Source organism: Poromitra crassiceps (assembly GCF_964638095.1).
Source record: "Poromitra crassiceps genome assembly, chromosome: 5".
NCBI classification, from domain to species: domain Eukaryota; kingdom Metazoa; phylum Chordata; class Actinopteri; order Beryciformes; family Melamphaidae; genus Poromitra; species Poromitra crassiceps.
Window position 1 is genome coordinate 42,812,515 of NC_139642.1, and position 13,956 is coordinate 42,826,470.

General features: G+C 43.6%; 1 protein-coding gene across 1 annotated transcript in view; it reads left to right on the plus strand.

The window, feature by feature from the left end:
- Positions 1–7,916: 7,916 nt before the first annotated feature.
- LOC310776491 (uncharacterized protein) overlaps positions 7,917–13,956 on the plus strand; it is a gene marked incomplete at its 5' end in the record, with an annotated part of 39,711 nt that continues 33,671 nt past the window's right edge. The window contains 2 exons of the mRNA XM_083636677.1: positions 7,917–7,967; positions 8,542–8,596. Coding sequence (XP_083492803.1) covers positions 7,917–7,967; positions 8,542–8,596 — 106 coding nt within the window. The remainder of the gene's footprint in view (positions 7,968–8,541; positions 8,597–13,956) is intronic.

Below are 13,956 nucleotides of genomic sequence, written 5' to 3' on the forward strand. Positions count from 1 at the left end.
CCTGGGTCAGCAGCAAGGAGCGTTGTCTATTTCCTCTTGTTTTCCTGATGATGTGGTCCAGGGGCGGACTGGGATTCTAATTCAGGCCGGGCATTAGATAGCAAGCAGGCCAGGCCGATACGGGCCGACGCACGTGCCGGCGTCCGTAGGGCGGCGGCGAAAAATTTATGCTCAATTTGAGCCGTTTGAAGCCCAATTTGGGCTGTTTGAAGCCAGATTTGGGCTGTTTGAAGCCCGATTTGGGCCGTTTGAAGCCCAATTTGGGCCGTTTGAAGCCAGATTTGGGCCGTTTGAAGCCCAATTTGGGCCGTTTGAAGCCCAATTTGGGCCGAGTCCAATTTTACAATGAGATGCACCCACTTTAACCCTGAATAAAGTAATAAAACCACTAGTAAACCAGTAGGCAGCGCCTGGCCTGCTGTTCAGTGAGTGGCCTGACTGGGGGCACCAAAAAAATAATAATAAAAAAAACAAAATTTGCAGGCCAGGCCAGGCCAGGCCACCGGGCATTTGCCCGACTAGCCCGATTATGCAGTCCGCGCCTGATGTGGTCAATTGTAGACATATAGGGCTCTATTCTCCCACAGGCCATCGGCGCTATTACGGGCCTTAACCGCAAAAAAACGTGCCTTGCGCCTGTTTCGGCAAGATAGCAATAGGCTTTAGGCTGCCAAATGCGCTTTAGGCCGAATGGGCGTGGCGCAGTCCCAAAGTGGGCGTGTCGGCGCTAAATACCAGCCTAGTGATATCTTGGGACCTGGCCTACATTTAGCGCTTTGCGCTTTTGAAAAGCAGGCCTATTCTGTGCCTTCACTGCTTCTTCTCTGTCACCCTTCTCTCTCTCTCTCTCTGAGTTCCCAGCATGCATTGTGTTTCTTCATTTCGCTACTAAATAGCCACCAAATGAGCCAAAATAGATATAAAAGGTAGTTCTAAATTAATGTGTAATGGTAACACAGCCTGCCATTGTCAACATTTCAATATTGGACCAAATAAAACATCGAAATGAAAACACCACCCTATGTGAAACATATATGTCCTCCTGGGCCTATATATACCCCTTGTCGAGTTAACGTGATTTAGAGAAGTAACAGCGGAACGCGCTTCGGAACGCGCTTCTAATGGCATCTGCTATACTGTGATGTCCCTCCAATAACTTGGCCCTATTTCACATTTAGTTTTACAATAAAAACACATTTATGCAATGACTTGACATAATGTAGGGTATATTTATGTGCATCATCCTTCCTGCAGCAGGCGAGAGAAAATGATATCTTTCTGGACAAACTTTCACCAATCTAATAGGCTATATTTTTCTAGCTGATGCATAGAACATTATTTTCACTTTGATCTTGCTATAGTGTAGCGTATTTACATGCTTGCAGTAGGCTATTTAAACTGCAGTTAGATTGGTTTGAGAAGCATCATAATATGGAATAATAGCCGATATATGGAGACAGACGGGATGAAGGGAGGTGGGGGGGGGGGGGGGGGGGGGGATCAGAGGCTTGGGTTTCGTCTGGTTTTGCGGGACCAGTGGAATTGGAGCTAAAAAGGCAAGCGTGCCATTCGTTTATTGCACTTATCCAATGAGCATGACGGTGCATAATTTTACGCCTAAAAGGCGTGGTTGTAATGCTTTGGGCTGCATCTAGCGCCAGCACGACGATATCAAGTGCGCCTGTCGACGCCCACTGCTTTGATCTGCGCCTGCCGCTCGGCCTAGAAACTGCGCCGATGCAACGATAGGGGCCATAGGCTCTATTCTCCCACAGGCCATCGGCGCTATTACGGGCCTTAACCGCAAAAAAACATGCCTTGCGCCTGTTTCGGCAAGATAGCAATAGGCTTTAGGCTGCCAAATGCGCTTTAGGCCGAATGGGCGTGGCGCAGTCCCAAAGTGGGCGTGTCGGCGCTAAATACCAGCCTAGTTATATCTTGGGACCTGGCCTACATTTAGCGCTTTGCGCTTTTGAAAAGCAGGCCTATTCTGTGCCTTCACTGCTTCTTCTCTGTCACCCTTCTCTCTCTCTCTCTCTGAGTTCCCAGCATGCATTGTGTTTCTTCATTTCGCTACTAAATAGCCACCAAATGAGCCAAAATAGATATAAAAGGTAGTTCTAAATTAATGTGTAATGGTAACACAGCCTGCCATTGTCAACATTTCAATATTGGACCAAATAAAACATCGAAATGAAAACACCACCCTATGTGAAACATATATGTCCTCCTGGGCCTATATATACCCCTTGTCGAGTTAACGTGATTTAGAGAAGTAACAGCGGAACGCGCTTCGGAACGCGCTTCTAATGGCATCTGCTATACTGTGATGTCCCTCCAATAACTTGGCCCTATTTCACATTTAGTTTTACAATAAAAACACATTTATGCAATGACTTGACATAATGTAGGGTATATTTATGTGCATCATCCTTCCTGCAGCAGGCGAGAGAAAATGATATCTTTCTGGACAAACTTTCACCAATCTAATAGGCTATATTTTTCTAGCTGATGCATAGAACATTATTTTCACTTTGATCTTGCTATAGTGTAGCGTATTTACATGCTTGCAGTATTTAAACTGCAGTTAGATTGGTTTGAGAAGCATCATAATATGGAATAATAGCCGATATATGGAGACAGACGGGATGAAGGGAGGTGGGGGGGGGGGGGATCAGAGGCTTGGGTTTCGTCTGGTTTTGCGGGACCAGTGGAATTGGAGCTAAAAAGGCAAGCGTGCGATTCGTTTATTGCACTTATCCAATGAGCATGACGGTGCATAATTTTACGCCTAAAAGGCGTGGTTGTAATGCTTTGGGCTGCATCTAGCGCCAGCACGACGATATCAAGTGCGCCTGTCCACGCCCACTGCTTTGATCTGCGCCTGCCGCTCGGCCTAGAAACTGCGCCGATGCAACGATAGGGGCCATGGTCACATAGACACATAGTCAATGCTTGCTAACTTACATGTTTTTTGAATTGCTGATAGAGTGGACTAATTCAATTCACTGCTGAGTTAGTTTCCATGTGCCCTCGTAATGTTTTGGATGGATGATGATAACCCTACCACAAACCAAAATACAAAATATAGGCCTCATCAATAATCTCTGCACAGAGAGTAGTTAAAATAAAAGAATCAGAGAACACACACTGCCCTATTTTGATTCACCTAATGTCCTGCATCTATTATGTGGGCTATAGGTCATTTCTTGTCAAGCCTACAGTAGATCATGATTTTGATTGGACCACTTCATCGGGTCTTTCTAGATGACACTACTCTTTTCAACAGTTCATCACCCAGTGCCAGTGGTATGAAGATCATGGCAATGACATGCCAAGGTATTCTCAAAAAACAGTTATTAGGCTACACATGCAACTGCAAATTATATACTTTTTTGCTCTGAAATGGAATATATTGGAAGTTGTTGGCAGATTCTGAAATATGGCTGATTTTGCTGATTAAAATTATTATTATTATGGTATAATTTCACCTTACAAATATTCACCATTCCATTTATCCAAGTTAGGGGGCAACCTTGGCTGCGGGGACCATATCGAGGGCTTGATGTCAAAGGGGTGTAAGTATGATTTTGGGCGACATGAGTATTATATCAACTGAAAGGTCTCAGTAAGATCTTTTCAGTACCAAAAGCACACAACACTGAAATCAGCCGTAACAGTAAGTTGGCTTTTTTGACCACCTATATGTAGCAAAGCCCCACTTTTAAAATGGATAGTTCCGGTCCTTGATTATGATTGGTTGAGCCGCATTTGAAGCAGTACAAATTTAGGCCTACTCTATAAACACACACCTGTGATCGCATCACATCGTATTTGTTGCACTGCGGTGTGTATTGCTGCGTATATGTGTGTTGCTTGGCAACCATTCTGCTAAATCTCGCTGAAGAACTACATTGCTTGGTGGAAGAATGATTATTGTTATCAATCAATTATTGCATTTTTTGTTGTTACTGTGTGTTTATTTTATTTGTTTGTTTTATTGTTATTTATTGCTTTATTTGACACTGAACAGAGGATTCTAACAGCACTTCGGTCAACTGAAAATGCATGCTGACGTAAGTAATGCTATAGCATGGCAGCATGATCACATATTTTTTTGTATCCTATTCATATCCAAATTAATATTCTATAGGTAAATATTAGATCAATGTAAGTATGTTAATATATTCCATTGAAACACTTAGGCCTATTCGGAATGCTATTTTATAATGTTAGGAGTGTGAACTAGTCAAGAGGAGCTCTGCAGTAAGACTGTTGAAGTGATCCCTCAGTGTTATGAGGAGCTTTATAGGTCTTTGAATGTGTCCCAGGACACATCACTTATTGACATACAAAATGCCTACTAGCAAAAAAAAGAGAAGGGGGTTTTAAAGGTTTTAACAGAAAAAAATATCAATCAATTTGATGTTCCATAGCACACAGTTGCATTAGTTCAAGATAAAGCTTAATTCTGATATTGTTCATATTTCAGTATTGATTGAAGTGTGATTGCTGATTTGTATTACTGTAAAATGAATGCATTTTACAATACTTATATACGCCCATAAGGGCCATATTCTCCATGGCTGTATTGGGAGGATGTTTGTGCCGAAAAGACATATTTCACTCTTTTGCCATTAAAAACAAAACAAAAACAAAAACAAAAAACAGATAATTCAACTTAAACTGTAGCAGTATTGCTTTTATATTAATGCTTAATCTCAAAACACAAGTTAAAATATTGTGCTTAGTATGTGCAATGGCAGCTGATCCAAGTTGGATCAGAATTGGTTTTGGCTCTCCTGTAAAATCTACTATAATGCACGTATACCCCTTTAGCTCTAAGCCCTCAATATGGCAGTTTTATTAAAATGGTGTTAAATAGGGAAGTTTTATTTTAGCAACTCACTAAACTGACACACATTAGAACCTCTGTCGGGAAAATAATGTTGCTCTTAATACCTTAGGGGAGCTGATAAGTGTTGAATCAATGTCCATTAATGTGTGGTGAAGCTGTAATCTGCCATAGATCTCATACGTGTAGGTGGTGTTAGGGATGTTTTATTAGTTGGGTTAACGCCACCTCAGCATGCATTTCTATCTTAGAGTGACTCTTTATGTACGCCACTCCTCACCTTCCTGTTTACATTCCAATATCAAGAGGGTACATTTAAAATATCATCACCTCTGAAAACGCGTAGTGTTACATCAATGAAAATAATGAGAGAGAAGCTGATGACACAGAAACTCAGTGGTGGGGAATTATAAAATCAAAATGTCAGATGGGAGAGATGTGTTCTATAATTCAATTATGAAGGATAAATTCATATTCCTCCACTGAAATAGGTCTGCAGGTATGTACAGAGCAATCAATGGCAACTTTCCAGAGAACACAAACTATATAAAAATATAAAATATATTGTATTTCAGATCTAATACTACCTAATCCCACTGAGGTTATTTGAATACATTTGAGTTTACATTGAGATTATCCAAGATGTTACACTTGCTTAGCAACAGGGGCAATACAAGGGAATAGGATGTGCAGACCGACTAGGTGTTGTGAAATTGAAAACCTGCTCTCGAACATATCCAGACTGACTTGCTCATCAGTCAGCATTTAACCAGGCAAAGGGAATTATCAGCCGTGACCCCTTGATGCTTGCCAGAAAGACACTCTGTGCAGGGAGAAGTCGTTTTGCTTACACAGAGAAGAAGGTAGGAGAGGGAGGACAAGGTGGAGACGAGGGTGCCGATCTGTCTAAGTACTGCGGTTCCTCAGCTGGGAGCAGCCATTAAATTAACATTCAACACATAGAGGAGTTCAGCTGGGGCATGAAAGGCCTGGAGAGTGAGACTGCCTGTTAAAGCAGTCTGGGAGCCCTATCACCAACACTGCAACGCTTTTTTCACTGAGCAAAGTCTGAGAGGAGCGATGACGCACAGTATGGAGCTCCACACTGACGCCGAGTTATCCACTTCAAATCTCCCCATCACACCTTTGATAAATAGACTGCTGAAGTATCCAGTCTATCACACAATTTAAATGATGCGGGTATATTTTTATCTAATTGGAGTGCATGGGCCAGTGGGCATCAGAATAGATGGAGAGTTGTGTAGCTTTAGAATAAGCTATTACATCTTGACAGCACCTACTGGGATCCTCAAGTTAATAAATGAGCACGATTCACTTCTCGGAGCAACGTTGCAGTTTATTCCCCCATTAGGAGGCAGTGGTCCACCCATTCCAATCATCCTTTAATTATAACTGTTGTTATTTTGGCTGTCACAGGAGGTAGGCTAATACCTCATGAGAGCATCAGGCAGACTGCAAGATCATATTCATTTACGGGGGCTTTAGTGCTGCATGACGTCGCTTTGTCCAACCTCAGCGAGGCACCAGGCGCTTACAGCTGATTTTATGCATGCCATACTGACTTTGTGTGTCTTCTGTTTAAGGGATACAACTCAAGTGTTTTTTGATTGTTTTTATTACTATTATTTCCTTATTGCTTTAATGTACCATTGACTCATGAAATATTTCCACATGGAGCCAGTATAGTGACTCAGGAGAGTTTTATTCAGCCATATAGCATGTGAATACCTGCCTCAATGTCCATCCATCAGTCTCTCTTTAAATGAGTAGCTGTCTGATAAGAGTTGTTGTTTTTCTTTTTTTAGGCATGTTCTTTTCTGGCCTCAGGTGTTGTTTTTTTCTTTTGTGGCGGCCCAGCAGTTCCCAGAGAGTTAGGTTCATAATGGCCTCTGTTTTATCTTAATAAACACATTCCAGGTGTTAACAATTTGCCTTTAATGAAGTGCTGCCCTCTGTGGAGTGATGTAGAACAGCAATCAGACACAATTACAGGCCCCCTCCCTCCCTCATGCCCCCCAGGCCCCTATCTCACTTTTGGCGCATTGGTTCTGAGGGGCAGTGGAGGAACCGACCATCAGTGTGAATGGAGGGGGTAATGGACTCGGACCTCTCCAGAGGGTAAACTACTGTGGAGAGGAGGATGACATCAGGAGCCCTGCTTCCCAGAGGAGACAGCTCTGGAAAACATTGAACTTTAACGAGATTACCAACTCAGGGAGGGGTGGCAGAAGGAGACGAAACAGCATGTGCCGCTCGCAGTTGGCAGCATGAAATACAGATTTATGAACTCCATTAAACCACATTTCTCTTTCTTTATTGGGGCCTGCAGCATTTACCCGATGTGGAAAAGGGTACAAAAAAATCTCCTCGAGATAAATTGCTAACAGGCTGCGCATTTACTAGCACATAAGGTACAAGTGGTGAATAGAGTTAAAGACAACTAGACAGCTTCACTCTGCTGGTGTAGCCTACTGGTGAAATTCAGCAAGTCGAGGTAGCATAACAATCACTGTGGTCTTTGGAACAGGTGGCCGTCTCAGACTGGCATTGGTGGTACTGAGCTGGCGTGGGTTAGTAGCCAGACTCTCAATCTGTCCACTTGAAACCCCACCAGTATTTCTGGAAAGTATTCTGGCCCCTGTGGAGGAGATAGCAATTACAATTTCTGATGGGAGAGAGAGGAGCCAGCCACATACATTCTGATGGGAGAGAGAGGAGCCAGCCACATACATTCTGATGGGAGAGAGAGGAGCAGCCACATACATTCTGATTGGAGAGAGAGGAGCCAGCCACATACATTCTGATGGGAGAGAGAGGAGCAGCCACATACATTCTTGGAATATGATCAGACTTATGACTGGAACATTTTAACAAAGCACCATTACACAAATGCCCTCTTAAGTCAGTAGTGCGATGCCTTATATTCTCCTGCCTTCTGCGTCTCCTCTTTATTATCTTTTTGTCAGATTGCCAGCAGTGACTGTACATTTAAGAAGAGACATCATTAAGCTGTGAATAGCCTGCCCTATGCCAGTGTTCGATGAAGTACACCAGGCCTCAGCATGTAGATGGCAGTGAGGGAATAGATCTGGTGAGGAAACCTGCTAGCGTTTAAGCCCTGCGTGGCTGCAGTCTGTGACAGATTGGGTCTGGAGTGGCCAGAGCCATCTCCAGCTGGAGACTACTCACCCTTTGGCCTCTCACCTGGACTCGTACTGTTCTGGTATGTGTGACTAACACAGTCTATGGGAGACTGGTAACACTAGAACCCACATATTTTGGCTATTGGGTGCAGCTGGAGCTTGACGCTGTTTCCACACATTGTGATGGTCCATGGGACAGACACTGAATTATTGCTGTGTTACTCAGTGTGCAGCTCACATTCATTCAGAAAGGCCATAAGCTTGAGTGAGAAAGTAATCAATTTCGAGGCCGGTTTCAGCTGATCGGGGTTGTTTTTACAATCTATAAAAATGTTGTCAGATCCTGTCTACTGTAAGTAGTAAAGCTGGCCCCTTGTTGAGAGCAGGCATAAAAATCTGTAGGCTTTGCCTGAGGAATGAATAAGTAATAATCGCTAGCAAAGCACTTACTCAGTGTGTGTGCCACCCCCCCCTTCCTCCCCCATCCCCTTCCCCGCTGTGCCCATCCCCCCCTGTCCCCAGGGGCCTCTGGCTGGCTGCAGGTCTGGACTCTGCTGCCAGCAGGGCGACCTGCTGGGTACTGTACTGTAGAAGTTGCGCTCAGTCAATGATGCCTCCATGCACGATGGGTCGGCAGGGAAATGTATTTCTCTGTGGGTTACCAGCTGATGTGAACATACTGTAATGCTGTAGCTACATTATATAATGCACTTTATTTGGGTATCAGCAAGCAAACATAAAACTGCAGTTGATACAAAAGCCTGCTAGGCTTTTAACACGTAAGAGAAGCGACCATCACACCAGTCCTTGCTGCTCTTCGCTGGTTACCTGTGAGTTTTAGACCTTCACTTGTTACCTGTGAGTTTTGACCTTCACTTGTTACCTGTGAGTGTTAGACCTTCACTTGTTACCTGTGAGTTTTAGACCTTCACTTGTTACCTGTGAGTTTTGACCTTCACTGGTTACCTGTGAGTTTTAGACCTTCACTGGTTACCTGTGAGTTTTAGACCTTCACTGGTGGTTACCTGTGAGTTTTAGACCTTCACTTGTTACCTGTGAGTTTTAGACCTTCACTGGTTACCTGTGAGTTTTGACCTTCACTGGTTACCTGTGAGTTTTAGACCTTCACTTGTTACCTGTGAGTTTTGACCTTCACTGGTTACCTGTGAGTTTTAGACCTTCACTTGTTACCTGTGAGTTTTGACCTTCACTGGTTACCTGTGAGTTTTGACCTTCACTGGTTACCTGTGGTTTTAGACCTTCACTGGTTACCTGTGAGTTTTAGACCTTCACTGGTTACCTGTGAGTTTTAGACCTTCACTTGTTACCTGTGAGTTTTTACCTTCACTTGTTACCTGTGAGTTTTTACCTTCACTTGTTACCTGTGAGTTTTAGACCTTCACTGGTTACCTGTGAGTTTTAGACCTTCACTTGTTACCTAGTGAGTTTTAGACATTCAATGTTTACCTGTGAGTTTTAGACCTTCACTTGTTACCTAATGAGTTTTAGACCTTCACTTGTTACCTAGTGAGTTTTAGACATTCACTTGTTACCTGTGAGTTTTAGACCTTCACTGGTTACCTGTGAGTTTTAGACCTTCACTTGTTACCTGTGAGTTTTAGACCTTCACTGGTTACCTGTGAGTTTTAGACCTTCACTAGTTACCTGTGACTTTTAGACCTTCACTGGTTACCTGTGAGTTTTAGAATTGATTTAAAGATTTTACTCCTTGTTTTTAAAGCCGTGAATGGCCAGGCTCGCTCCTGTCTATATCTGTGATCTTTTAACTCCCTATAGACCGGACCACTGCATACATTCAGGTTGTGTCCCCACATAGACGCGTGGTTAATGGGTCAGCATGGGCGAGAATCCTCCCGTTCTTCCCATTCAGCATAGTTAGCATTTAGCTGCGAGCCCAAACCAGCCAGACAGGATCGGGGATTCAACCGGGGGGTAAACGCACATCTGAACAGACTTCTATACCGTATCTGCTCTTGAATCCCCAATCCTGTAGTGTAGAGCCACAGCACCGTCCTTTGGTAAGTCAGCCCATTGACATATATGGGTTCAGAGGTGTAGTGCTATCTTGAGAAGTGGGGGAACGCACCTATTATGCGGAACACCCCCCTCCCCCGGCACACGCACAGGTCCCCCCGCACGCACACACACTACACTGACACACACGACTTAACTTATTGTGTCCTCTAGAGACACTGCAGAAGTAGCCCATGACAGTCAGTTATTAAGGTGGAGTGTTTCCGTCTTCCTTCAAGCCACGAGTTGATACCATGTGAATCATTCAGCCCACCTTAAATATTAGTGAAGGTGGAATGTTTCCTTATTCCTTCAAGCCACGAGTTGATGCCATGTGAATCATTCAGCCCACCTTAAATATAGACGAATGACAACTTTGTCCAGATTCACTCGTTTTATTGGCTCCACATACACACACACGTTGACACACACAAAACACTGCTTGGAGAAGTATGGGAACAGCGTTCCCCCACGTTCTACCAGCACTACACCTATGGTTCCACCCCCCCTCCCCCCACTGTCTAGTCTTGCGCACCAGCCATTGTAACATTTTGTGGGCGTTCCCACACAGGCCAACTGTATCTATGAGATCCTCCAGCAGGGCCCTAATGGTTCCAGAGTCTGGGCTTGTCACGTAAGGGGGACCTGGCTTTTGCTGGGCGGGGCCCTCAGCTGTGGAACTCCCTGCCTGCGGGTCTCAGGCAGGCAACCTCAGCATTCTCTTTAAAAACTCATCTTAAGACTCACTTTTATAATCCAGCTTTTTCTTAACTGATGGTATTTGTTGTAACTTTAAAATGATTTTATCTTAATTTTTTGATTTTATTTACTTTCATTATCTGTTTTTAGTGTAAAGCACTTTGTAACTTGTTTTTGAAAGGTGCTATATAAACAAAGCCAGTCAGAGGTGACAGAGGCTCATGTGGAGGCCTGCGATGTACGCCATGTTTGGCTGTTTGGATGTTGGGCTCCGGCGGCAGAGAAACCGACAATAACGCATACATCTGGTGCAGCTCAGTGAACACGGGGAGTAGATGTGACAGGAGTGAAGGTTGCTGCCACCTCGAAAGCCAAGGTCAAGTCTGTCTGTCAGCTCAAATGTGCCACACTTGTCGACTGACAGCACAGCCGCTGCATGGATGGATGCTTTGCACTTATTGAAAATCAATAACAATCTTTCAGTGGCAGCTACAAGATATATTTGAACGGCCCTTACTCAATAGACTCTGGCCAAAGGTTATGTTGGTTTTCCATTGGCAGCAAATCCATAGGAACGTTAAATGATTTTAATGCAAGTATTCTTTAAGGGCATGATCTTAAAGATTCTTGTTTTTCTTGATTTCGGTGACACCTTTGGTCAGTTGCTTTGGTGATGTGCACTCAATGTAGGCAATGATGTCACATAAAGACAGTGGAATCTTATGCTGCATTCATTTATACCCGGCAAGCGGCAAATTGCCAGTTGAGCAAAAATCAAATAAAACATCACGTTACCTGGGAGTTCCTGCAAACTTGGGTATGATTTCTCAACCCCCAGTTGCTCCCAGTGCATCATTTGACCTCATTTCAACACTGCGCCGATGATTGTAAGAATTTAAAACACATTTCTATTTTATTTTCAACAATAGGCTATAGCTTTCAGACCAATCAGCATGCCAATACAATAGTTGGTTAAACCCATACAACTAAACGTTTATGTTGTTATTAGCTGTTAACTTAGACAATTAACGGCTATTAGCATCCATGGTTTTCCGACTTGAAGCCTGAAGCTCGAACGCACGTCGGTCGGAGATGACGCGTTTGCCACTTGCCACCTCCTACCAAAGATGAATGCAGCAAATTTGATTTCTTCTACCTCCTTATATTTATTAAGCTACAAACAAACTGCTGCTGCTTGTTGTGATTCTTGCTGTGCACAGAGTCAGCCATGATAGACTAGCCTCCCTGATCAGACTACAGTGTTAATTTGTATTCACTGTGTTTTATGAAGATGAAGATAATCATGGTAATAGTTTCTGTAATGGCTGGTGGAAGTGAAAGGAGGCAGAACAGAGGAAATACTAACTCCAGTACGCATGCCTCTTATTGCCGGCAATCCACTATTTATGTTACCAGAGGGACAAAGCTCTTTTAATGCAGTGCAGTGCTGCCTGATGTAATGCAGTGCTGCATGTTGTGTGCCACGCAAGGGGATTTCTTAACCATTACTTCACGGGACGGGACTAATTCATGATCATCAGAGCATAGATACAGTCGGTCTGTGTGGGAACGCCCACAAAATGACTACGGCTGGCACGCAAAGACTAGACAGTGGGGGAAAAAACCCATATATCTCAATGGGCTGACTCACCAAAGGACGGTGCTGTGGCTCTACACTACAGGATTGGGGATTCAAGAGCAGGTACATAGACGTCGGTTGGTCTGTTCAGATGTGTGTTTACTGCGGTAAACGCCGATCCTGTCTGCCTGGGCTAGCAGCTAAATGCTAAGTAAGCTGAATGGGGAGAACGAGAGGATTTGCCCCATGCTGACCCATTGACCACGCTGTCATGAGTGTTGGATCATGTTTGTTTGTTTGTTTGTTTGTTTGCTGCTGTGACGTGGGCGCTTGAACTTCTTTAATGATGCCTAAACGAGTCCTGACACATTAACGTTACAGTGTGTATAGTGTGTCTCCTGGTGGTGGGGTGGGAGGTTATGGATGGAGAAGAAGCATTTAAAAGTAACATGACCCCTGTTGTCCTTCCAAATTTCCAACAATTCACCTGCTTGAAAATACATTGCCAACATATATACAACAATGTAATCCTCTGGCAGCAGTTATCTGGTCCAATTATACTATCTGACTTGGACTAATTGAATTTGAAGGTGTGTTGTTTGCTGCAGAAGGACCTTAAGTAAAGGGAAGCTCTTGCTTTTGTGATAAAATTATACCAGCTCAGCATTATCATGCATAGTGTGGAGTAAGGTGCCCGCTCACTGTATTTTTATTAATCATTTTGTTACACCGGCTACAACATTCACCGTTATCAGCACAAAGGATGCTAACATTTTGCAACTCAATTCACACAAAAACAGTGTATACAGTTGAAGATTGGTCATGATCGAAACGCTTTAATGTAGAAGCCATGTACTGAAAATGAAGGGTTTAATTTTTAATGATTGTCCAGCGACAGTATCAGACAAATGAAGCACTCAGACTGCGTGCCAGATGGCACACCCTACTGTAGCCTACCATGCATGTGTTAGGAGGTGACAGTCTGTCCAAATCCTGTGCTGCTGAGTGCCTACGGCTGCAAACAGGGAAATTGCATTCTGATCCAGTCCACTCCTCTGTGTTAGTGTTATACAACAGACTATTGTGCCTGGCATTTGCATTAGGGCAATGAAATTCAAGCCCACTGCTTTAGCCATCCAGTGATGAGACAAGAGCAGAAGCTCCACTCCACCTTATCTGTTGCCATGATGCAAGATCACATTCTTACCCGCTCTTCAAAGCCATTCCACAGACTTTGATTGAAACGCATCACAAGAAAGAAGGATGCACCTCTATACAAAACCTATTTACTCTTCAAGACACAGCTTTTAACGAGCGCAGGCCGTGGCACAGCATAACATTAGAGCAACAGCAGCCATGTAGAGGTCTTCACGGGTCCCGGACCATAGACTGTAAATATAAGACCCGGACCCTAATGGACCCAGGAATTTTTTTCCCGGTCCTGATTGGACCCTTCTATTATTACAAAGCTGAGACCCGGACCCGTACATACCTAATTACCTATATGGCAGTAAAACATATTTCTTAGATTTAATTTATTCACTCTCATTCTGTCTGTGGGAAAGAATGTGGTTTCAACATTGCTGACGTGCAAGGTCAGATAACATTGTTTGTCATCAAATGGA